The following is a 27,739-nucleotide window of genomic DNA, read 5'->3' as shown; positions in this document are numbered from 1 at the left end:
AAGGATTAAAATCTGTTCAGGTTAAAGAATAGGAAAGGACTCTCCTGCATAGTTATCTACCAACCTTACTGCTAGGGATGGCTAATAAGACAATCTCCTCCTCTCATATTTAACCTAAACTGCACTACTGAGACTAAAAACAGGTTGGCTCTTCCAATACATTTTCAAACATTTTTGTGTCAACATGTTCGCTTTGGCTGCCATTTGAGAAAGCTGGCAGCCCCCCAGCTTTTTCATCCCAACAGGAAGCAGGTGATGGATGACATGTAAATTCCTATCATTGGTTAGAATGAAAGATAAATTAGATTAGTTAACATTCTTATGATGTGGTAGATAGTGACTCTATACTCAGCACCATGCTGTGATTTGTTTTTATGGTGAGGATTGCATCCCTCTCCTGAGCAAGAAAGAATAATTTACAGCTTCTATGTACAGAACAGGCGAAGTCTACATTTTGAGGCAGGCTAGGAATCAATCTGCTCAAGTAGTTAAACATTCAGAACAGTGAAGTAGAAACTTCCTGAAAGCCAGATTTTCCATCTAATAATTGTTCTGCGTCTTTCTGGCTAGCAAAAGGTGCAGCAATCAAATTCTAATGTAATTCCATACTGTCTCAGACATAGGTTTACTTCACATGTACTCTGCTTAACATTACAAACACCATCCTCCACAATTTATAAACCACAATTGATTCACTCGTAATCAATTCACATGTAAGCTGTATACCTGCAACTTTGAGATTTTTTTTTTCTTTTTAGAAATAAATTACACTTTCAGAGATACCTGCTCTGCTTTACAACCACAGAGAAATTATAGTACTTTGAGCTTCAAATAAATTCCATTTGAAATAAATTCTTGTTTAATAGAATAAGGGTTGATTTCAGGCTAAGCAGGTAGATAACAGAGACAAGAAATGTATATGTTTGTAACATTTAAACTTTAAGTTCTTAATAGCAAAATGATAACATCTGAGTTAAGGTTATGCATTTGATTTGCAGTAACTGAATTTACAAATAGGAGGCAGGACCATGTTCAGATTAGAAGGGCTCACGACCTCACAATTTGAACTATGGTTATGCTATGATGGATGACTTAGCGTATCTGGGGAGATAAACTACACGTGCTTGCACTGAACATTGAAATTTCCTGAATGATCAATATCTTTGACCACGAGGATCCAGCAGACACATCAGAGTAGGTTCCTAAAACAATTTTACCAAAGGAGATAGGGAAGGACTGTTAAAGGAGTGTCTGCACCTTGAGGCAACTAATTCTTACTGTGTTTTCACATGACCACATAATCAAGCCTGTGCATGGTATAACTAGCAAAAGAAAACTCAAAAAGAGACCCCATCAAACATCTAATACAACTAGTTCTGCAAAGACAAAATAATCAGATATTTGCTTTTTTGCAAATGGAGAAAATTTCTGGCACTGACAGCTGCCAGTGAATAAAGCATGTCAGGGAGAAGGGTATAAGCAGGTGTCCTCCCGTCTTCATGTCAGGATGAGCTCCACTTCTGTAGACTTCAGCCAATGTTGTTGGGCTTGCGGTAAAAATTATTAAGAAAGATTTTCTGATTTCTGTTCTACAGGAGATCAGACTTCCTATCTGGCTTTATTTCTTTGGCACTGTCACCAGATAAGATACAGCACTATATAACTACTCTTATCTGGACCTCCTCTCCTTTTCTGGTCACCCATCACAGTGATTGTTTAAAAAATAAAATAAAAAAATTTTAAAAATGCGTGGAAAAACCTCTTCTCCCAAAATAATAATCCTTAGACACAAAATAAAGCACCGCTTATCTTTTTTTGTTTTCCTTCTTTTTTTTCTTTTTTTTTTTTTTTTAATTAAAGGAATCAGGAAAAGAAAATTTGTTATCTGAACCCAATAACAGACTTACGAATTCAACTTCATTATTAAGATAAGTACCTTCTAAGGGAACACCCTGATTGAGATTGTCCTTATAGAGAATTATTGAAAATCCACACTTCAGAAGAAGATTGGACAGTGCTATAACTCTGTCTCAGCATTAGTCTTGTACTGGCCAGTAATATTCCTTGAGTCATTTAACATGTTTTCACATATACAAGGACTTGTACACACAGACTTGGTCACATCAATCACATGAAACAACTTCTTCTCCCTATCTTGACTGCATGTACAATTTGCAAACTGATCCATAATGCTTTACAAATCATTGCCTCAGTAACTCCTGTTCATAAGTGGGACCAGCAACCTTATTGTATTCCGCAACAGATTAACCATTCTCACCAGGATCACAAAGGATTAGCAAACTATATCCATTTCCTCAGATTCTCTTTTATCTTTTGCCCCTAGCATTTCTTTTTCTTTCACAGCTCCTTAACAGCAGTAGTTACAGACAGCTCAGTGGCAGGAGGCACAAACTCTTTCTAGCTACTCTTCTCTCCCACTGTGCCTCATTCAGGAAACATCGTTCTCTTTATCAAGCTAAAAACCAGAGACCAACTACTGAGTATTTTTTCTCTTCTTTCTATTAAATCTCAGACAGACTGATGGTAGAGAGATTAAATTGAACCTGCAGCCTTTAGGTGATTTTGGACAGAGAGATAAGGAGGATACTTATTCATTGAACCTTCTAGTACCTGGCATGGCCTTTATGTCCACCCACCACATCCACTCTGCCCCTAGGTACCCCTTCCTGCTTCATGGATCTCCTTTCTCATATTCTGTCTGTTTGCCTTGGAAAAAGTCTTTGACCAGATACCCTTAAAGAAGCAGACACTCTCCTTCTATGTATTCTTATACTATTAATTTGAATAACTTGTATTTATCTACTTATTTTAGGCTTCCACTTTGAATTCTCACCAGATGACTGAGTATCAAAGCTGTTTGTTGTATGACAACAAACTCCTGAAGGGTATACCCAGACCAGTTCACTCTCGTAGTATTATATACATATGCAAAAGTTAATATTGAATAAATACTCACTGAGTATTTAATACAATACTGAATAAAACTCACAATAAAGACCTTTCTGGTTTGCATCAAAATTTATTGTATATATACTTTCCATTCTTCTCCTTTCATTGGAGAAAAGATACATTTTAGATGAGACAACAATTTTAGTGGCTAGTACAGCAGATTTCAATAGAGATTAATTTGACCTAAGGCTGAATACCAAGTGATGGAAGGAAATGAGGTTTGCACAGTGCCAAGATTTTCATTTTTTAAAGCTCTGCCCTGGCTCCTCAGTGATAAATAACTTTTGGCATTTCCACCTCCCAGACTATTCCAACACATCAACTCACAAGACAGATGGATTTCAGCATACCATGAGCGTATACCCTTTTGTAACTATCTTGTATTATTTGACCTGTGCTGATTAATGGAAAATTAAGCCAATTACAGGTCATAATGTTTGGATGGGCTGATCCTCATTAAAACTTGGTTCTTATGCCTTAGCACAGTTGAAGAGGGCCATGAAAAGGCCTTGACTAAGGAGCAATTCAGAAGCAGAACGCAAAGCAGAAGGATTAGGTCTTGGTCTATGGCAAGTGTGACAAAATTGAATTTTGTCACAAAATTCACACACACACACGCAAAGGTAAACTCACCATCCTACACCTACTGCAGACGAACCTCAGTAACCACCACTACAGCACTTGGCCCATCCCAGCAACTGCTATTTGAATAAGCAGCTGCCAAAAGCAGACTCCTTCAAATTCCAGTAACTCTCACAACATTTCATTTAATAGAGACATTATTTCTTTTTCCTGAGATAAGCAGCAAGACCCTTAATAAGGGAGTTTTATCCCTGATGTCACGTTCTAGTCCATAAATGCATACAACATGCCAGAAACAGTCAGAACAACTCAGCTGGAAAGATTTATACATGCACACAGTGTTGCATATGAAAAGAGTTTCCACATTCTAGTTCCCCAGTAGAAACTCTAGGGCAGAACACAACTTTTGCTTACACGATCTACTTTGAGGCTGGGATCATTTGTTTTGGGTGTTTTCTTTTCTCGGTAATAGCTAGAAAAAGTATATAATTTTGCTCAAGCCTAGCTTCTCAAAACTGAAGCAGTGTGAGCAAACGGCTGATTTAACCACCACTTGAAGAGAAGGGGAAAAAATGAGCAAAGAAAGAAAAGCCTGCAAATAAACGGAGGAGATATATCCCCTGAAAGTAGATGCCCATATGCTAGTCATCCATGAACTAGTCATCAAGGGTCATTTTGAGACAAAAAACAGATACAACCAAAGCTCAATTCCTAAGCCAAGATGGCTGATTACTTCTGCCTTAGAAACCCTCATTTCTCTCCACAGACACTAAAAGTAGTCCACACTGACTAGTGGAGACAGAGGTACCCCCACTGCAGATTGCATATTAGGTTTCTTGTGCCCATGTTGACTTGCCTGGTACTCAGTGAGGAAGCATGCAGAAGACTGAAGAGTAAGTAGAAGGTAGGGAAGGGCCTCTTACCACAATAAAAACACTGACAACATCACGTCTATTGCCTTCTCAATTAACAAATTTAGTCAAAGACTAAATCCATAGAAATTTGATATTGATATGCTTTCTTGCTCAAACATAGAAGAATTAGGGCATCAGGAACATATATAAAAAGCAAATATCCAAATAAAATCACTGTGTTACTATGAAATGAGGACTACTGACCTGAGCAAGCATCTGGAAAGAATCTCCATAGCTCCATGCCTGCCAGCCAACCATGGAGTGCATTTGGAGCTTGCAAATAATGGTGCCAGATAGAGTGAGCAAGAACAGCTGGACTATATGTACTTACAAGAATAATTCATTTACTATGCACAAAATGATGCTTCCTCAAGACAATACATCCAGCTGATGATGGCATGTTATATTCATATATTCACCCTGAATCCAGCAGGGTGAATGTCAGCCTAGGGGTAATTACTGGGCAGCAGCTGACATGCGGTAACATGATGAAAGAGAAGGGGAAGACCAGACAGGCCAGCCATGTGCATGATCCCGAGCAGTAGCTTGGGTTGCTTTGTGAAAAGATGGCTCTGACACCAGAATAGCACAAAAGCAAGCTAACACCTCCTCAGCCAGAGCTGGCGGGAAATATCTACAGAATGTGTGGAGGATTCCTGCCAAAAAATCAAACTGGGACAGATGAAAAATAAAATCAGGTCAACATTTCTGTAGGAAATTGGACTGCGTGCAAGTGATCTACAAAAATGAACTCAGAAAACTAAGTCTGTGGCAGGGTCTTAAATTCTCACACCAGAAAGAAAAAGATCACATTTACTGGCAAAGATTTAAAGGCTCAGAAATAGAGAGAAAAAAAAAATAAAAAATGTTAACTACTCAGAAAATTGCAAGACCTGTTTTCTGTCTACGCAGTGTTAGATATTAAATTACAAAAGGGGAAGAAGGGACTATCATTAATATGTCAGGAAGCTCATTTCTAGAAGGAAAATGAGCTTTTTGCAAGAAAAAGTCACAGTACTTTTCAGCTTTTGTAGTATAGAACAGAAAAGCTCTGCCTAAAAGCAGCCAAAGACTCACCATGTGGGCAAATGTACATAATAAACTCAAACTGTGGATTAAGTACTAGGTACTTCAGGAGGAGAAACATTTTGAAACATCTTGGGATAATATTCTGTATATGATAGATGGATGATTCTCACTTCATCCACTGCAAAGAAAGGTGTTGTTTTTTTTTTTCACCCCTAAAATTAGACATAGAAATTAACTAATATGGCTGCCCTTACTTGGGAAAAGTAAATGAATGAAGGGGTCTGTACTGTCAGAGATAACTGCTCCAGCAAGTAAAAGGAGATGAGATATAGTTACAGTTCCACTACCTCTTATTTCTTTCATCTTTAAAATTATGCCCATCTCTAGTCACCAAATGTAAGACTGCTCCTGAAGCTCAAATCCATATAGTCAACATGCTATGTTGGATTTACCACTGACTCTCCAAGCTGACAAAATATTATTTCTTTCTTGTTTCATCATTTGAAAATGGTGTCCTTTTCATTCAGTTCCAGCTGAATCCCTGAGACAATCTCTATTACTTCTCATTCATGATCTTTCATGAGGCACCTCCACAAAATCAAGAAGAAACCATAATGAGATATGAAGGATTCTGTCACGTTTGAGCTGATGCCCAACTGAAGAATAATACCTGTTCCATAACACCTGGCTTTGATGGGGCTGCAGAGAAGATCTAAAAAGCTGGGAAGTTCTTCAGGACCTTCAGAGAAGGTAAATGAAAGCTTCTCATTCTCTTCTCTTGGCACAAACTTTCCAGCAAAACATCCTTGTCAGCTCCACACTAAAAAAATGCAATAAATATATCCTGCATTCCTGAGCCAAAACATTCATGTAGCAGTTGGAGGAACTGAGTTTAGGTGAAAGAAATCTACCAGCACCATATTTATGGACTTTGTTTATGTAGAATTGTAAAAACTAGTAATTGTAATAAAAACAAATGGACCAGTTTATCTCTATTCTTTGATTTCTTTTCCAGGTGATTAGGGGTTGCATGAAGACAACTCATTAGAGCCCGAGGCTTCACTCTAGCACAGAGCAATCAGACTTTGTAAGGCATGGATGAAGAATACATCCACAGAGCGCTGTGTGCACAAGACCCACCCAGCTCTGCTCATTTTGCTATAGATGTTATACAGGAAAAGGGGCAATGCAAACAGGCTCTTTTCATGAAAATGTGGTCTAGAGGGAAATTAAATATTAGATGCATTTGTATCATCTTTCTCATACAGAAAAAGTATCAGAATATGGGTAATTTTCTTCACACTTAAAATCTTTCACTGATATATTTCATGATCTGACTGGCAAAAGTGGCTCTTAGGGAAAAAAAAAGCAACAACCTTCAGACTACACCAGTATAAAAAATTGGTTGAGGATCTTCTGTGCAAAGCCACAAAACTTTGGAAATCATAGAATCACTCAGGTTGGAAAAGACCTTAAGTATCATCCAGCCCAACCGTAGTGTTTAACTTCACATTGTAATTGTACTGCTCAATCCAGACCTGGCTTATAAAGCAACCAGGTCTTGCACCAGCATTAAATTTTGTAGTTTTACAGGTAAATAAACAAGTGCTTTTGTCTAATGGGTCCACTCACAGTAGTTGAATTTGCTCAAAGCAATACCTCCCTCTCTGCTTCTCCCCTTCACTTCCAAGATAAAGTGGAAGAAAAAAAAAAGGTCTCCTCAAAAGCCTTCCCACTGCAATTTCTCTTAAGCCTAATTGATACTGAGTACGCTCAGCCAAAAAAATAAATAAATAAATAAAATAAATGCCATTTCTGCTGAGAGCACAGCATATCTTGTGCTTTTACACTGCATGACTGGTTTGCAGTGGAACAAGTAGACCAGATACAGCTTCAAGAGGAGTGATGAAATAAGTGTGTGTTACTAAAGACATTAAGGCATGCTTCAGTCCTGGGTGAAAAGAACCTCTTCTTTCCTCTCATTGCTCTCCCAGCCCCAAAAATGCTGGACTTGTCCAGAACCAAGATGAAAAGCATACTTTCAGATTTCTTCTCTAACTGAAGAACTGGATGAAAAATTGGTCACTCAAAGTACATTTCAATCATGTATAAATAATTTAGTTTTAACAACGTGCAAACGGTACTATAAATAGAATTGCCATTTTGAATGAAAGTTCACTTTTTTGACTGCTTTACTATTCCTTAATTCCTGTCATTTCAAATACTCCAGAATTAATTCTACAGTCCAGGGGAGGGCAAAGGCTGAGTAAGTTGCTGCCAACAATCTCTTTGTGATTAAAGTTTAGTTAATAAACATTATTGCAAACTACAGATATTAAAGGGGGGTGGATGGAGGGGGAACCCCGAAACTGATAAAGAACCCTATCAGAATATGAGAGCAGGGATAAACCTAGTAGATGAAGCAAGCAAGGTGTGATGTGTGGGAACATGATTTCCCACATCAGTGATACAGAGTGCAAGACTAGACAGTGAAGGGGCAGGGATGCAAGGGAAGGGAAGGACAATACTGAGACTGTGAGATCATAATGGAATGGAGGTGACAGAGGGGCCACCTGCTGCCAGGGTCCACATCTAGTGACCTAGATGATGTTTTTGCTAGTATTTCTTCTACTGGCATCCAGAGGCAGAGAAAGGCCTGTTCCAGCTGCTGCTTCACTCCCTTTTTCCCTATGATCAGCTCTTCAATAGTGGCAAAAGACTGAGTCAGCTCTCTGGCTACGGACTTTTCTCCCTCTGAGCTGATCTGGTCCCTCTGAAGACCAGTTTATACTCAGCTTAAAAACCATCATCAAGAAGATACCAGACTGAGGTCTGTGCTAACCAGATCCACCAGCTGTTCCACAAGGGAGCTCTGTGCTCTTCCTATCCTGGAAAATCTTATTTGCTCCAAGGGCATTCACACTGTACCTCTTTAGGAGCTCATTCAGTCCTTATATTCCAAAAGTTTAACAATAAGAGGAACTGAATGGGAGCCACATGTCCAATGGGAAGATTTTTCTTTTAAATGTGCTCTATTGCATGATGTATGCCTTTAATTAAAATGCAAGCATCTGGGTACATTCATTGCTATTACAGACCAATCTTTCATGTTTATTAAACGTAATACTACAGCAGGAAAGCAGTTGAGGCTCAGACATTAGCTTGAGCAAGACATAAAGCTACAATCACACACTTGATTCTTCCTTTCCTGCTTTCTTCTCAACCCCTGCAGCACTTTCTGTAGGGTAACCTCCATATTATGCAAAACAAGGTTTAATGAAAAGCTTTTGTTGTTGTTTTTGTTGTGTTGTTTTTTTTCCCCAGGATAGCGAGGTAGATTTCACACCACCAAAATACCTTCCAAATTCTTAAGATTTTGCTGAGTTATTTCTTTTAGTGGAAGAAAACCCTATCATTTCTTGGTATTAAGGAAAAGGGTTTGAATGGATTTTTGTTCTGAGATGTAACTGTTGTTCACATTAAAAAAGTTCACACGGCTAGAAAGAAACATTAATCTGAGCTCAATCAAAATGTGCCATTTTGGCAAAATTAGAGCTATGCATTTTGCTTGGGGTTAAACTGTGTGTTATTTAACACACATCCTGCCAGCCAACTCAGCTTCAGTTTTCCTTCCATTTGCATTTTCACATGTCAGAGAGGCTACTCAGAGTGGGGCTCATCACCCCACAGTCACTGAGCCGAGATGCACCTGACACAGCCTAACTTACACACACACACAAAATGAGTTAAATAAGACCGTTCTCCTTGCTGAGGCTATCACCTCCTTGGCAGCAATCACACAGAACAGAAAATAAAGTTCTCCTATTTGAAAGCTCTAGTTAATCCTGCTCTGATCCCACATTTCTCCGCTGCCAGAGACCACTGCAGCCTCTCTGCAAGCAAAAGTGATACCAAAGTTGTGAAGCTTGAGGGGTTTACTGTGCTCAGTAACATTAAAACATCAGCTCAAATGCATATTCACAACAGTAAGCACTTTGCTCTCCTTGGCATGGGTTTCACTCTCTCTGAGGCGAAGTAGCATGCACCAAGAAATGCATGGCAAGTACAGGTGTCAAACAACTTGGAGAGAAGTCGGACAAAGGTAATAAAAAGTGACCCAAGGAGAGAGATTCTGAGAGTTGAATGCACAGAGTTTCTCCAGAGAATGTAAAAAGAAAGTGCAGAATTACCTATCCACATCTAAATAGCATAATACCAAGCAAATGGGAAATTAACAGGATTTAAACTGGATGACTCACAAAAAGAGGTAAAATTAAGAAGTTAGTACAAAGAAGAGGCTGGTATGAGTGAAAGGCAATGACTGTTATTACCAACCCTTAGAGAACATTCTTAGATAGAGTTCCAAGAATTGTGAATACTAATTTTTAATAATTTCCAGTTTGCAGCTAGTCTTACTACTTCAAATGGCAATACAGTCTGAAAGGAACAAGAGAGACATATTCTCCCCTCTTCCTATTAAAAGACCCATAAGCCAGGAAGAGTGGCACAACTGGTGTCTCCCTGCACTCCCCTCCAGCTGCATTCTACTGGTTGGGCCGCATAGCACACATCTACAGACACCCACAACACACTGCTATGCCTTTTGGTCATAGATATGCCCCAAATACAATTCAAGAAGGTTTCTAGAAAACTATAAAGAATGAATAGGCATTACATAGAAGGTGGACAGGTCCTGCACTAGGACCTTACTTTTATGGAAAATTCTGGTCCCCACACAAACCTTGACCTTGATCCCGTGCAGCATAGTGAGCAGAGCAAAGCCCACTATAGCTAATGGGAGTCTGGTGCCCCTCAAAACTGAACACAAATGCTGCCTGTAGGACAACTGTGTCTGTGAAATAACTTCTGTCAGTAAGAAGGCTACAAAAGATAGAAAACTTCAGCTTCTGATCATGCTGAAGGTGCAAGTTTAGTCCAGCAACTACCATCTCCTACTCAAACATCCCAGCTCTTGCACCAACTTCTACAGTTCCTCTAGGCCATCTTTGTTACCTCTTGTTATATCCCATCCTACAGTAAATCAGGAGAACTAAAATTTAAGATGAATTGGCCCATTAAGACTTGCTTTGTTGAATACATCAAGTGCCAAAGAAAACTTTCTTCATTATGTAAGTTATTCAAACTCATAGAAGCAACAGTTCCTCAACTTCACCCTCCTTCTACTCAATCAGCTCTGGTCTCTGCCAGATGCTCTGCTGGCTTGGAAATGCTCTTAAGTGTTCTTAATACAACCGTCTTAAAATGTGGTGGAGAAATTCTTACACCCTAAACATCAAATGGCCTCATAGAATACAACAGACAGTCCCTGGGCTTCACAGTGCATCAGTTCATCCTCATCCAATCATGCAGAGATGGATAAATACCACCCATGCACAAGCATGAAGGACAGCATGTAGATGTTTAAAGGAGGAACCCAAATGAACAGCATCATTGCAAATGCCAACCACCGTCAGGAAAAATTTAGCTTGACAGCTGTAGCTGAAACTGTCACTGCACTGAGGCATCACTGCCAGAAAAATCACCAAATGAGAAACTTGCATGTTTCAGGGATCTCCTAGGGCTATTGGGCATACACCATTTACACTGTCATCTCTGATTCATCCATCATCCAGTTCCTGCAGTCAAACAGTGGAAAATTGTACCTTTGGAATAAGTGAATCTGCAATGGCAAATCATGCAACAAAAAGGACGTTCCTACCTAACCTCTGTCTGTATTTTATGTGATGACTATACTTAAACTCAACCCCATTTAATTCAAACTCTAGGTACCTTCAATACACTTCAAAGAGCAGGGGCAATGAGGGAGCATAGAAAGCAAGCCTGATCCAAGCCAACAAGCATAGTCTACAATGAGTTAATCAATATAAAGCAACATTAACTCCTGAAGGTAGCCGGACATTTCAGTGATTATACAGCATAATTCTTAGGATAAGGGAAAGCTACAGAGGAAGAACAAAGCAGCCTTCTCTGTGCTGTCAGTGGAGAAAAACACAGGTCACCTGGATAGGGAACAACAGACTTGATTTTGCAGCAGGCCTCTTTCAGGTTTGTAACATCCATGCCGCTGGGTATGCATGCATAGCTCTCATGGACTTATGCTGAGATCTAAGGAAATCAACTGGCCTGCAGCTAGGGCTGTGTTTTTAAGAGGACAAAAATAGAGCCCTGATTTGACAGCAAAACTTTTGATGACACTGTTGTGCTACTACTATATGGCAGGAAAGCCCCCTTGGGTACACTGTATTCTGCTAATGTATTATTTGTACGTGCTGTTTACTCTTCAATGCTACAAATATAAAGTGCTACCAGATTTAGATGGTTTATGATGACTGAATCTCTGGCAAAAAATGAGATGCCCAAGTTAGGAGGTGGTGGGAAGAATCAGGTTTTCTTCCTTTGCTGTAAAGAAACTGAAGAATTTTCTATAAAGTTTTGAGTTTTATTGCTTGTTTCATTGTTTGTTTTTTTCCACTTGTTCTTTTCTCAAAAATTTCATTCCTCATCTTGGTCCCCCAGCTCCTCCTTTTATCACACCCACTACACTTTGGACGTACCAAAATATTACTGCAACATGCCCTAACTTTCCTTTTATAGCCACCCATGGTCCTATAAAAATCAATTGAACACAAACCCACAGGATTTTATGACAGTGGAAGAACATCTTGTAAGTGCCACAAAACTGCTGTGGGGCTTCTACTGCAGGAGTCCAAACCTGCACACAGATATGCACACCTGCTAATAAGCAATCCATTAGTCTTCTCCCAGACAGCCTATATGGAAGACCAGGTTCAAATGCAGACCAAAATGGCACTGAAAGCAAGCAGTATTTGCAATGATGAATAAAGAGCTCTCTTGAAAGAATAAATGGACCACAGCAGAATAATGCTGGAATCAATTTATGGAAATCTTGGCCTTTTCTTGTTTATTTGTTTTTCTTTGGAGATAGAACTTCCAGCCTTCATAACTGTGAGGAAGCATTTGAAAAATATCATTTCCAACCTGTCCTTAGTTACAGAAGCATCAGAAGAAATCTAAGAGAGAACAACCAATTACTCAAATACATTCCAGTTATTCTTTCTGCCCAACTCATTACCAGTTCATGACTTCTAAGATCACGAGATTAGTAACCCAAAAGTGCTAGACCAGAAAATCCATGGTCTACATTTTCACCACTGAGGCAATGAGCACAAGAAGCTGAAACCCACACTGAATTACCAAAGGCAGCATGAGACTTTGAAACAACCCTGCTTACCGAGGGTCAAAAGACTTCAGGCTGTGCCCCTGGTAAGTTTATGCTCCAGAATAGCATTGGTTACATGCAGCTACTATCAGAAGGAAAAAAAAAAACAAATAGCTGAGGTAAATTTCCATATGTCAAGCTTCAGCAATGGAAACAGTCACCTTCGCATAAGCAGCAACTTAACACAGAGGCAGATGAGCCCACCAGAGATTCTGTATGTCTCAGCAGGAAGATTTTTGGAAGAAAAAAAAAAGAGAAATGAAAAAAAAAAAAAATTGCACACTGGAAGGAGTAAACTACATTCATCTTGTTTTCTCAAGGGAACAAAATACGATGCAAGTTTTCAGGCCAGATCTTCCAGACTTAAATCAGCATTTTCCTGCTAAAGTCAATGGACCCACATTCAATTTCAGCTGCTACATATGTGACTGCGTGCGTCTTTTGTAAACCAGCTCAGGTGTGCTATTAGATCAGGTCATGGTCCATTTACCTGCTGAAACCAAACACTGGAGGCAGAGATGTTTTGGAGTGATTCACTACGAGGAGAGAGATAGAGAAACCTATTTGTGCAGAAAAATCTGAAACAGAACTGGGGCCACATACCAGCTTTCTGTATTACAGAGATGTGCTTCACACAATAGCAACTAAATTATTTGAAATGAAATGTGTGAGCTCTTCAGTATACCCTTTCTGCCCTGTGGTACATTTATACTTACAGCATGCTGGCATGAAATTCCCACACAGAGTTCTTACCTCAACTGTGTTGGAAATTCCGCCAGTGTATGAAGCCTGGGGAGAAATGAAGTTGCAAGAGGAACTCCTATAACTTTTCTACAGGGTCATGCCAGTGGAAAGGAAAACAACATGATTTAAGAAGCCTGGGTAAACTGACAGCTCTGCTACTGGTTAGCTGGCTAAGTTTACACATCTCACTACACCTTTCTGTGCTTTATTATCCCTCTAAATTTCTCACTGCCTTACCTACTATGCCTCTGTATTGGCAGTGATAAGGCCGTGCATCCTGAGCCATTCAGGCTTCCATCTCCTGACAGTGGAAGGCAACATTACATGGGCAGGACAGTGATAACACAGGCAACTCCTGGATAAACCAGATGATTCCTTCTGGTCATGGAATGAAGGGAGCTGTTAAGGACTGTGTGGTGCAATGCTCACCAGGGCATCTCAGGGTTTAGTAATTCCAGTTGCATTTCAGAGAAGAGTGGTCAAGAGGAAATGTCAGCTCCTGTCTGTAAACTTTTTGCTGAGTTTGTTTTGTTGTCTGTCAGATATGCATGTTCCAGCTGTATAAACAGACTTACAGAAGATAGTGATACAGATAAGGTACAGTAAGAGTTGTGTGTTAAATGGATGTGCCATGCCCAGCAGCAAAGCACTAGGCAGGTACTACCATCATAGCAATAGACTCCCGAAAGAAATAAAATCAGAAATTTCCATGTGCTCTATGGTGAACTTGTAAGATCTGGTGGCTAGGCTGGGTCCTGTGCAACCTTACCAGCTTTCAAATCAACTGTGACTTAAAGGTACTATAGCAGCTAGAAGCAACATAGTAGTAAGGACTTTCGTTCTCAGTACTGCTGACTACAGTCAAGGTTCTGCATTGGGCTCAAGACTGTATACATACTAATGGTTCCCATCATTGGACAGTTCACTTAACTGTTTTCCCCAGTGCTAACACTGTTTTTATGTTCTACAAATATGTCAGGGGTTTAGCAGTTGTTATTAAGAAGCTGAAACAGCTCTGAGTTAGACAAAATTGAGAGCAAAGGAAAGCCTGCTATTCCCACTCCTGACTGAAAGTTCCTAGTCTGGCACATAGAAATGCACCCTAACAGACTGCTCCATTTCTTGGTCACTAATCATGTAGAAAATAACAATGTGCAGGTACATGCATGGTGGGGAAGGACACCATCTTCTCCCCTCAGCATTATTCATCCAGTAACCACCCAAGGGCACTGGTCTATCCTATCCCGGTCATCTATCTTGGATAACATTAAAAATGAAAGTATTGTCTTTATTAAGTGGCCCACTGACATCCTAATGCACAGTACTTCTAAAATAGAGAAGTCTTGTATTGTCAAGGCAATGTGCAAATACTAATTAATGCCACCATTATCCAGACAGAAAGAATTTGCCCTGTTGGGCAGACTTCCCATAGTTCTCAGACATCTGAATCACTGACAGTAATGGGAGCTTCTGGGCCCCTGATCCTTCTGGGTAACACATGACCCTTTCCTGTTTAACAAACCATAACAGCTTTTCAACTGTCACCTCCAAAAAAGCATGCTTGGTTGGAGGGAATTAAATAGTGTCCCTGTGTATACAATTCTACATGCCTCCAGTCATACTTTCAGTTGCTCCCGGACACATCTTCCCCCAGGCTATGGCTTTAATGTCCTGAACTGTTAAAGAAACATGAGAGTATAGCAAAATCCATGAGAGAGAAACTACTTAAAATGCCAACAGTAAAAGCCCTTATGCCCACCTTACTTCTATGCCTTTGCAGGCTCTTTGCAGTAGTGGAAGATTGTCTTTATAACCACTTTACACCCTGATTTGTAAAGGCTGCCTCATTTACTGGCATTAATCCAGGAAAGCACTTATGCAAACTTCTTAAATGTAGGTCCAAGCTAAAGCATTTGACTGCTCTGACATCAGGCAGGATCACCTTTTTTAATACTAAATTCTACATTTTATAGGTAGTGCTATTCAAAGTGAAATTTTGATGACAGTTCACAGAAGTCTATGTTCATTCTCCTGAGCACATTTCTATTGCTTTATTTGCAGTATTTTTGGTAAAATTAATCTTGTTGTTCCTGGGCCTGGAACAGTCAATAGCATTTCTAAACTCAAGCATCACATTGAGTCAATTCAGTGACAGAAAAGGATACCAGACTAAAGGTTCCTGTGGTCAGCATCAGCAGACATTTAAGTGCAGTTGACAGTTGAATTGTGCTCTTTCTGCAGCTGGAAGTAATATCCCTAATTGTGCTCACTGAGTTTTAGAGGAGACTTATTGGTGCCACCAGACCAGGCAAAAATAGGAAAATAGGAAGAAATAAAGAAATAATAGGAAAAATACAAAGGTCAGGGAAATGTGACTGAACTAATCTCATTCCATTGAAGCAATCTAGTAGGCAATCTATACCTGCACAAATTAATCCCAGTACAGAGGAATAAAATTTGAAAGATTTTCATAATTATTTCCATATCTTGTTTACTTTCTCTTCCAAGGAAGGACATCAGCATATCCTATAAGCACAATAGAAGGAAATGGAAAACTTGATTTTTTGTTGCTTTGTTTGTATTAGAATCATACCCCATGTAACCCAGACATCTGGGTTGGTTTCATATCCCTTAATCTCAGGTATCTATATGGCAAATATTTCCATCTCAGCAATATAGAGTTACCTCCTTAACAGTCGGTTGAATTCTAGCCAATACAATTTGGCCTAAGGTACCATATTCTACAATAGTCACCTACATTTGGTCCCAAAAATGAGCGAACACCATGCAGTAGATCACCAACTATTACACACAGCCCTGACACCCAACTCAGGTGTACGCTGCTACATTTTAGATCTCTACAGTAAGGTAAAAATATGTCATATCCTGATGTTCTTATTCTTCTACCTACTCCATTACCTCATATTTATTCCCATCTTCTGTATTTATAGCCACCCTTGCCACACTTAGGCTTCAGATAAAATCAATATACAGTTATGATTTAGCATTGTCCAGGAATAAAACATTGGATCCTTCTCTTTTATACAATAAACTGGGTTCCTTCAGCAGCAGAGCACATTTAAGCATCGAATGTGTCTCACTCCATTTATCTCTATATTTTCCTTTCCAAAGTAAAACCTGTTCGTGAAGTATCTATAACATAAATAAAAAGCAATAAGAAAGTCTGTTCTAGCTAAATCAAGTTTCACAAGCAGTTACTTTCTTTTTGCCACCACAAATCATCACAAGCCCAAAGTTCACTATTTCGCTAGGACAAAATTCATCGAGCATTTCTGAAGTGGAGCCAACGTTGCATAATTTAATTTCTCATCTCCTATTAAAACTGCCAGGCCTACCATAATCAGAGTGATAAATGAAGACTCATACATCTTCTTTCTGACAGTAATGCCCATCAATGCTTCAAACGCAAACAATTGTAACATTTGACTTTATAAAAATTACCTGGTGCACCAACATCACTTAATTAAATCATTTAAAAACTACTTTTGTTACATTTAATGAATGATATATTATACTGCAATGAAACACGCAGCAATACAAATACTTCACAATGCTAACAATTAAGGCTCACTTCACTTATGGCAATTGACAACACAAGTGCTCCTCATTTCATTCAGTTTGTGCATTCCAAATGAACTGGTTAGCGAAAAGGGTGCTTCTTTGCTAATGAGTTTTGTAATCAAGGCATCTATTTTAATTTCAAATTGGCTAGATTGGGGGAAATTGCTGAACTAAATGGTTGGTTCTAATTAGGATTATAAAAATATTCATCATGCAGTAGAATTAGTGCGAGGTCTTGATTTCCCTAAATTTGCATATAGCTTTGGTTTAAGAGTGAAGAAAAAAACTCCTGATAAATTGTCTTCCTTCTAATGAATTGAACAAACACTATATCTGTTTTAGTCGTCCTTTCATTTAAAGGCACTGATACATATTCATGATTTGTAAATGAAGTTAAGTGATTTCAATTCTTCAGTTCATTACCATATTGAAGAAGAGACTTCTGCAAATTGCCTTTAAATATTCCCAATCTCAAGGGTTTCGTGCCTTTAAAAAAAAAGAAAAAAGAAAAAGAAAAAGAAAAAAAAATAGAAAAAAAAAGAAAGAAAGAGAAAAAAGAAAAAGAACAAAACTTGGCTAACATTTCAGTTTATCTGTTTGATGGAGTTCTGCCTGCCTGGGAGAGCTGCTGGCAGGTGTCTTGTCCAGCGAAGGACACACGATGCGTTTGTAGAACCTGATGTTCTCAGAAGAGCATTCAAAAGGCAAAGAGATGAAAGGCGTATTTGTGGTTAAGTCATGGGAACAGGACTCAATCTGGATTCAATCTCTGACTTTGTTATAACCCTCGGTAGTAGTTAGGCAATGAAACACTTTAATGACCTGTGCCTGAATACACTATAGATACTCTGGGGACAATGCTTTGTCTGTCAGCTTTATGTTTAATTGCAAGTTCTCTGGGGCAGGGATTGCTTTACTGCGAGTGTGTAATACAATGGATCAGTCAGCACAGTAGGAATTTCTAAGAGCAGTAACTGTAACGCGACTTGTATTAACTATGTAATACTAACTGTTACTTGACAGAAGAGCCACATACATTATTTCACTCCTCAGTAACTAGGCCTGTAGGAGTAATTGTTATTATTGCAGTTTCCTCGATTCCTTTCCCCTTTGGGTGAAGAGAAGAATGTGGTAGGTGTGCCTCCAGCTTCACTCTGCAGGATGCTCAAATGCCAGTGTGATTGGTACAATATAAATTGGAAAGCAGAGTATTGTATCCAAAGGACTGGAACCACAGTCATCATGCTCTTCAGTTGTCAATGAGCCATGATGAGAAATTAGCCCCAGTGTGTTCTCTCACATCATATAGTGAAATGGTGATTCTAACGAGAGTTCATGCAAGAGCAGAGAGAGTTTATTTTCCTTGTTAAATATAATGTTCATATCTTGCTAAGAAAAACTGAGTTATACCCAAGAGAATCAGTCTCGAGACATTGCTGATAAAAAGAGAGATAGTTCACACCTCTGACAACTGCAGTTACATCTACATTTCAGTTCTGGTATTGCTGCTGAGGACCCAGTGACAGTTGTGGGTGCCTGCTGATTTAAATCACAATGACATGTGGTACAGCCACCAACCCAGATTTCTTCATCATCTCCACACCTCAGTTCCCAAGGAAAGAAAACGTGAAGGGTTTGATCTGGAGCCGCATCTGATTTTGGACATGCAGCAGCACAGACAGCTCAATCTCAGTGTGCAGCTGTTAGCCTAGAAACACACTTCAGCTTCAAGTGCAATACTCTCCCCTGAACACAACCCTGAGGCCTCCTGGGGCAAGGAGTCAGGGCACCCTCTGGAAATAAAGCAGGATACAGCTCCCAACCCTCTGTGCTAGTGAAGCTGAGCTGAGCAGGTGGAGTGGGAGATAACCCCCAAACCCTGCAATGCAGGCAGGGAGAGGGGCTTAGGTCCTTTAAAGGGACTGAGTGCTCTTTATATGTACCAGCTCAGTGATCTACTGTAACAGGGAAAGAGGAGATGAGAAATTGTCACACAGTGTAGGTATACTTATAAAAATATGTATATATTTCTTTATAGAACTCCACAAAGCAGAATACCTGGAATAAGGTGCCTAAATTTTGGGAAGTACGTGATTGCAGCCAAACCTTCCTCTCAGCAAGTTGCATTGGATTTCTGGCAAAAACAAAGAGACAAACAAATAAAAACCCCTTACCTGTCCCATGTTTTTTCTGGAGTCTGGGGTCAAACTCCAGGAGAGAATTTCACCTGGCAGCAGGGAGGTGCTGCCTTAGTGGCCCTGGGTCTGTGTGGGTAATTAAAACTCTCCCACATAGTGCCAGCATTATCTGTGATTCTTTTTGATAGATTCAGCACCATCTGATCAAGATAGTCAGAGCTCTAACATGCACCACATCTAATTTTTTAGATCATAACTTGCCAGATGTCAAATACTGAAGATGCCTCCCCAGCCAGACTGATATTGTCTGCCAGGTGCAATTCGTTGATACAGCAGAGCGTTATCTTACCCGTGTTATTTATCATCTCATTCAAAGTGATATAAAGACACCCACTTTCTTTCACTCACTTCCTCCTGAAGATTAAACACTATGGAGTAATAAGTCATTGCTTGCCTAACTCCTTGCTTATCCAGTTCTCTCAAACAGGGAATTTCAGATGACGTGGCATTGAACTTGGCAGTCTCCCACCTATTCCCAATAGATTGTCAATCATACTTTGTCATTTTAGTCTGCATGAGACAGAGAAAGGTCTATCTCTTTGCAGTTTTCTTCTCTTAACAATACTGATTTGAAACATTTTTAATTTCCCTCTAAATCCCTGGTATTATTTCTTTCTCTTTAAAAAATTCCTTTCACACATATTTATGCATGCGGGCTGTGAAGGCCACTCTGAAAGAAGTGTCAGAGTAATTCTGAGTTTGATTTCCTGAAACTGGAAACTCCTCTGCCTGTTACCACCTCCAGATTCATTCCCCAGAAGGGAATGTGTGAGGTTAGAAAGTTGATGTTACTGAACATTAATTGATTCCTTGAGTAGGTGAAGCAAACTGTGAGACATTTGAAATCCTAATGTTAGAAATGTAAATTGCTTTTCATCAAGAAATAATGCAAACAGGACAACATGGCCTGAACAAATTATTAAAAAGCAAGGTAAAGGAGTAACCAGATTCCACACAACATAGGGCAAACATATAACAACCCTTCTAAAGGGACACAAAGTTCTTTATTATTCCACATATTCACTGGTATCTTAGACTAGTGAATACACTTTCTGTCAAAACTGACAGAAAACATCAGTTTGGAAGGGACAGTACATCTGTTAGAGAATTGAATTCAAAATGTGTTGGGGTTTATTTGGTTGATTGGGTTTTATGAACTAGAGAAATAGTCTAATATTGTTGTCAAATATGCAGAGGGTTAGCTGAAACTAGGGAGGTCTGCTTAGGACAAAGAACTAAAAAAGCGGCTTGAATTGTTTTGATAGAGCTGTAGGTGAGAAAATGTTGGGAAAATCTTCTAACAGGAAAGCCCAAAATATTGAGCAATTTTACTTCACACAGAAGCAATGTTTTCTATTTTAATACACAAAACAATTTTAAAATCTAATCTAAACAGTGACCGAACAGATTGTAGGGCACCAGCTGTAGATTTTTCATTGTATTATATATAGAATAAGTTACTAGGGAAAATGTATTTTCAGATCCATTCTGTTGAATTTATAAGTTGATCAGAGCTTTCTTACAACACCACATTACTTTAAATTGAAAGAAAATAAAAATAATATTAATTTCAAAGTTATCTCTAAGCTGAGAAGTGAAATGAAATTTGCAAACTTGTTTAAACAGTCACTAGAGGATGGATTAGTTCCTCCCTTAGTGATTCCTAATGTTGGGAGTCAAATTGTTTTTGGTGTGTTTTCAGATTTATTTGGTGTGTTTTAATTCTGCCTCCAAAGCAATCATTATAAATAGACTTTTAAAGGTCAAGCACGCTTCTAAAGCTGAGAGGGGGGAGGATTCTGTAGGAGTGCCTACAACAGTGAACTTAAAGCAATCCAATGAGTTTTGTTAGCATCTTCCTGATCACACTATCTGTGGATGAGCATTAGCTGCAGGTTCTAGGCTAATGATAAGCTTCATATTTTTTAATTCCTTGCACGTATTTAAATCAAAAGTTATCTATGGCTTTCTCAGCAAAGGGCTGCCCCTGGAAGTAAGAGGTATGCTTTAGAGCAGTTGTATTCACACCAGCTGAGTTCACAAAGTAAGAAACCAAGCGGAACCTAGTCTGCCAGGAAGCAATCCAGTCTCTATCAGGCAACTTCAAGCTGCCTCATTTGATGCATCTCCCTGAACACCTAGGAAAAGTATCACAATTGGGTCAGCATCATGTGTGACTGGTAGGTCAATGGATATTATTCTCACCCTCTAATCTACCCTGGAGAGGCCATATCTGGAGTACTGTGTCCTGGTCTGTACTCCTAAGTTTGAGAAAGACAAGCAACTTCCACAGATAGTCCAGCAGAGGGCCACAAAGTTGAAGTGAGGGACTTGGAGCATCTCCTGTATGATGAAAGGTTGAGATATGTGGGACTGTTCAGTCTGGAGAAGACAAGGCTGAAGGGGGATCTTACCAATGCTTATAAATCTCTATTGGGCAGGAGCCAAGTAGATGGGATCAGGCTCTTTCCACTGGTGCCCAGTGAGAAGAGGTAACAGGCACAAACCGGAACGTAAGAAGTTCCATACAATCATGAGAAAAATTTTTTTTACTTTGAGGGCGATAGAGTGCTGGAACAAAGTGCTCAGAGAGGTTTTAGAATCTCCTTCCCTGGAGATATTCAAAATCCATCTGCACACCTTCCTGTGTAGGGAACCTGCTTCAGCAAAAGGCAAGACTAGATGATTTCAAGAGGTCCCTTCCAACCCCCTGTGTGAATATCAATGAATACAAAGACAAACATAAAGACTAAGTCTAAACTTCATGCTGCTTCATTGCACTTTGACCACTTCCACAACCTTTGTGCTTTTACATTGTGAACAAACTTCTTCAGTTCCCAGGATAAAACACAAGCAACCTTGGGGACATTCTAACTTGCACTTGATTTTTCTTCTCTCTCTCCTGAGCGTATGAGAACAACTGAGGTGAACTACACTCTCCAGACATGAGTTACTTTGAAGGAGCAGGACCAAAATGCTCTCAGGCCATTAGTGCAGTAATTAACACCTCAGAGGAAAGCATGTGTATTCAAACACACATGCTTTGTATTTTGATTTATTTTTCCAGTGGATAATATGGAGGGAGAAAAAAAAAAACCACCAAAAACACAGAGCACTAGAAATAGAAGTACAGTGTTAAAACCAAGGAACAGATGCTTCTCATTCGCTACAGCTGGATCTCTTTGCAAACACATACTCAGCATGTCATATCTGGCTTCTCACATCCGTGTGCGCCTCACCAGCTGTCTGTTTCTTTCAGCACAAACAACCGTACCATTTAAAATCTTTACATCCAGTTTAAAAATGGCATCAAATCATTCCATGACATCAAACAAATAGAATGGTCATTCTAGCTTCCTTCAAAATCCCAGCTCCACTGAACATCTGAATGCAGAAAACTATTTGACATTTGACTAACTCCTTCTTATAGTTAGCATTTGATAGTATGAAAGGAGTCTATTTACAATAGCTTTGTGTTTGCAAATGTCACTCAAGCATCATCAGTAGCCCAGCAGCAAACCACCTGCTGCCTGCCACAGCATTCTGTTTACAAGGGGATGGAAAGGTTACATTGGGAAGTACGGCACCAGTACATGATTTGATTGTACTCTCAATCTTCAGTAAAGATTTGTGGTAAGTAGCCTTTCAAAGGCAGTACTACCAAATACAGGAGGCACAAAAATTCAGGAGTTTTGCTCTATACCAGGGATGCGAGATTGGCTATTGAAAAAGCCTCACAAATAGCTGTAAGAATTGAAGATCCCATCCAAAACATGCACACATACTTGGCAGATTAATGCAAAAAACTTAAATAGGCTCCTCAGCATGTTTTTACTTCTTTCCACAGCTTAAAGATAACAGAAACTGAAGAGAGAAAAGAAAAACTTGACAGGTTTAAGCCTTCTAAAACTTATAGTTTGGTAATCTGGCCTATGCTGTAGCGGGGACTAGTGTTCTAGAAGTAGAGCCACATATACAAGTCACACTGCACTCACATTGCTCAGTATCTTTCAAGACAGTTGAGTACCATATAAGAACAGTCTAAGGTTTGAAGTAGCAGACATAAGAGTTGTCTCCCTAACATAGCACTGTAAAGTGACCTAAGAGGCACAGCAGAATCCTTCATCTGTTGCTGCTCACTGATTTCCAGATTAACCAACTTCAGCATGTAAGCAGAATAAGCATCCCTTCATACACAACAGCCAGCTGTTGTGAGCTGACTCAGAATGCTCAGTGCTTACAGACAGCTCAGCAATCACTAAGAGCTACCAATAAACAGTTTTTAGGGCAGCTCCATATCTCACATCAAATGTATTGAAGAAGAGAAGAATCTGACCATTACCACTACTGAAGTTTTCATACCCATTGTGATTGCCATACAGTTCCTTTTAGCAAGCTGATTTTGTCACTGGGTGACTTCTGAACATATCTAAAACTGCAAGGTGAGTGCACCAAAGAACATTATAATTTCTTCAAAATCTCTGGAAACGTGGTTCTAGACACTATTCCTTTAAGTGTCTGGCTCAAGTATTACTGAAATATTAAATCAATTGCTCACCTTTTGATCCAGACTGTAAGCCAGGATCCACTCCTCCTGCTTGGGATGAAAGAGCAGACTTTGGATATAGAAGTTCAGACGGTACTTCTGGTATGTAGCTCCTTCATCAGAGCTGATGAGAATGCTGCTCTCAATGTCTGGATCACTGAGAAGCATGATCTAAAGAGGAAAATAGAAGGAAAAATATGTGAGTGGAAAAGCAAAGCTGAAGGTCATTTGACAGCTCTAATCCCTGTTACTCATATTCAGAACATTACATTGTTCAGTGGTGTCAAAGACCTACAGGATTTCACAAATAACTTATGTTTTCTAAGTGTTTGGTTTCTATCCTGTTTGGTGATTCATTCACTGGTGATACTCTAATTTCATTTTTTGTCCAAAAAAAATCAGAAAATCTAAGAATGAAAATGCCATGATATTAGTTGGGCAGAGCAACTTCAGAGAGTCACATCTGGCTCTTCCTGGACCCTTTTTTAGTCCATTGCTTCCCTTCAGAAATGTGGAAATCTCTCCTCAAAAGTAGACAACAGGGAACTCCTGAGGCTTCAGGCTCATTATTCAGCAGTTTGCAGAGCTACAAATGAGACTATCACTTCACTGGAAATAGAATGGCTATGTGGATCATCTGCTGACACCTAAAATTAGTCCACAGGTGTGTGTGCAAACACTGAATCATGATCTTATACATCACATTTACAATCCATACATTAGGAGAATTATATTCATTCATAAAACATATAATTTCCCCCAAGTACAGCAAAGTGTATGACCTCAATTTGTACAAGGAGAAAAACACTTTTGTGCGTTTGATTTTAATTAGAAAATTATTAGCGATATTTTAAAATGGGTTGATTCCACATTATCAGATGCCACGCTCTATGTAAATGTTACCAAGAAAAATGTCGTGGATACATTAACACCATCTTATTAACATCTGGAGAAAACAGCATCACATTAAAGCAAATGCCAACACCATAAAATAAAGGCAAACAGCGGGAAATAAATTAGAGCCATGCTAACCACAGCAGGTCATTGATACACTAGCTGAAACAAATAAAGAAACTGCTTTTCAAGAGAAAAGCAGATTCAGGAGCAGCCATTTCTAGCTAGCTGTGAAATGATCAGCTAAATGCAATCCAGCTCTTCTCATTCAACTTCAAGACAATGTTTTGTAGATGCATGAATTTTGACAGCAATTATTTAATTACAGGAAGTTAGTTAAAAGGAATGTTAAAATCCTTGTCTGTTAGACACTTCAGCACTTCACATATTGACAATTAGCAGCCTCACAAAGCAATCCACACTTGCTCCCTGAGAAGAGAGAACTGTAATGTACTTTAGTGGCAATTGCTTTCACCTACAGAATGAAAGAACATGAGACTGCCAGCACAAGTAGTAAAAAGTTATTCTAGAGAGATTCTGCATTTGAGGAGAAGATAGCTTGGGAATAAAGATTTTTCCACCTGATATCACAAAAGGTTACAAGGTTAATAACAAAGATTAAAAGGTCACTGTTAGCTGTCCTATGCTTCGTATCTGAGGACAGAACTCTTAGCACAAACCTCATTTAGTAGAGATGCAAAACATCGAATCTGCCCTTTCATACACGACCCTCAAGACACAGTTGGGAAATTCAAGAAATTGGTCAGATGAAGTGAAAAAAGCAAGTTTTCCATTAGATTGGAACAAACTGTTGGACTTTGTTAACCTTGGAAGCATAATAGTGGTTGCAAGATCATGTAATAAAACCACTAAGTTAGGAAAATTAACAGTCAACCATATTAGAAGATTGAAGTAAAAGCTAGAATAAATTAACAGATCTTGTTGCAGGTGCCATCACATTAGTCACAAACCATCCCTCAGATAGTGCTTGTTATCAACACTGCAAAAATACTCCTCCAATGTTTTCAAATGGAAAGACAACGTGCACAACAACTCTGCTAGCACTCATTCTTCCAGGCAAGGCTGATTCAACACAAAGCAGGAGGTTCAAAGTGAGAAATAAAAGGCCACTGGTTGTGAAGCCAGAACTGGCTCACAGTTTTGTTCTTCTGGCTGAAGCAAGGGAATTGTGGCAAACAAGATTTGCCTTTATATTACTATTGCTTCTCTGTGCTGAAAGTAGGGGGGGATGGGAAAACTTCTGGAAGGGGAAATAGCAGATATTTGTCAAAGGCCCAAAACTGTCACTTCTTATTATGGAAACAAGGTGAAGGATCCACCCCATGTGAGATTTAGATTAATTGCTTTTCATTAAGAACCAATAAACAAACTCCGGTCAGAATGAGCATTTCTGCCAGCACCCTGTGTTGCCATTTATAATTGCCATAAGGAACAGCAAAGGAGCACCAGAGAGTTGTCAAATGTAATTTATAGGTTTCTAAGACCTAATTATTTTTTATAGTATTAAATTAAATTGCAGCCTTTATTAAAAAGGAAATTACATTTCAACTTGCCATGTTATAGAATATATACATACACACATATTAAAAGTATTTTAATACATAAATTATAATATTAGCATTATCTTCAGATACTGTCTTCTCTGGTTTTAGCAGAGAGGAGATGGCGAGGCAGAAAGGGGTGAAGGGGAAGTCCTTGAAAACATATTTGAGATGAGAGGGTTTATACTACATAGGATTTTCTCTGCAGTCTATAGTTTAGCCTCCAAAACTCAGTAAGCAATGGCAAGCACCACAGACAAAACAAACCAGACCAAAAATCAGGCTACACCTCAAGTAGTTCCCATAGGACGTGAAAGCCAAGGAAGAGAGCTGCCTGGTGGGTGGTACGTCTCTGTTTAAAGCAGGAGCTTAAAGGACATAAGGAGCTGTTCTGAACGAACTCCACAACAGACACTGGTGGAGGAAGTGCAAAAAAGTGATATTCTTCACGTAAATCACCTTGCCTGAACAACAAAACCTACAATAAGACTTTCAGCACGTGATTAGGAGAAACGTCTACTCTGAATTTGCCATGTTATATTTGATACTGAAATTACAGAAGGAACTAAGAGCCACTGGCATTCACCAGAGAGCACATAAGACTCTCAAAGAAGCTGTGAATGAATTCCAAAGTGAATATGAAGTAAAGTGAAACCACACCACAAATCCACTATGTGGGAATGTCCCATTAATGGACCTGATACAATAAAAACTAAGGCAAAATTTGTAACTAGAAGTTCCCGCTACTCTGATTAAAATTCCAGCTGTATCACTTAGTTAACACAAATGTCTTCCTCAGGCCTGGTTTCACATAGATGGTATCACAGTCCTCTCCCTCTGCTCCAACCTCACCAGGCACAAAACAGCTGTGACATGGAATACTGAACCACACTATTAATGAGCTAGTACATTTCTCATGGGTACAACACTGCAATGAGCCCAGACTACTGGCTTGGAGTTATAAGTAACCAGAGCTTGTATCTGCCTAAATCTGTCTAACATAGCTATACTTAGCACTTCCCTATAGCATGGCATTAAGTTCTTCTCCCAGCACTATTCATTGCTCTGCCCTCACTCTGAAGTACTGCTTGGCACATCAACTCTATCCTTCTCCTATACACAAAGCACAAGAATAACCACCCCAACCCTTCATCTTGTTACATGTTATAGGCAAATATCAGCAGCAATAGTGTCAATGGGTTACATTAGCAGGAAGCCTCCCAGTAAGTGAACAAAGAAGACAGGTTCAAGATAAATGACTTTTGTTCCCAGAAATAAGTAGAAATCATTAAAACATGATGTACTGCCTCCTGATTTTCCTCTGCATTTTCAATGCGCTTTTGTGGCTCTTTTCACAGTTCCTAGTCAAATTCTCATCTCCCTGCTGAAAGTGCTATTTTAAAAAGAAATAAACAAAACTGACCAAAAAAACACCCCAAGAATTGGGGGTTGTTGTA

General features: G+C 39.2%; 1 protein-coding gene across 1 annotated transcript in view; it reads right to left on the bottom strand.

Annotated features, from left to right (window-relative positions):
* The window catches only part of SORCS3 (sortilin related VPS10 domain containing receptor 3), a 261,834-nt gene that overhangs the window by 102,287 nt on the left and 131,808 nt on the right, over positions 1–27,739 (bottom strand). Inside the window, exon 4 of the mRNA XM_015867276.2 lies at positions 23,839–23,997. Within this exon, the coding sequence (XP_015722762.1) occupies positions 23,839–23,997 (159 nt within the window). The remainder of the gene's footprint in view (positions 1–23,838; positions 23,998–27,739) is intronic.

This window comes from Coturnix japonica, chromosome 6 (genome assembly GCF_001577835.2).
Source record: "Coturnix japonica isolate 7356 chromosome 6, Coturnix japonica 2.1, whole genome shotgun sequence".
Classification (NCBI taxonomy): Eukaryota; Metazoa; Chordata; class Aves; order Galliformes; family Phasianidae; genus Coturnix; species Coturnix japonica.
This window is presented reverse-complemented; position numbering and strand designations above follow the sequence as displayed.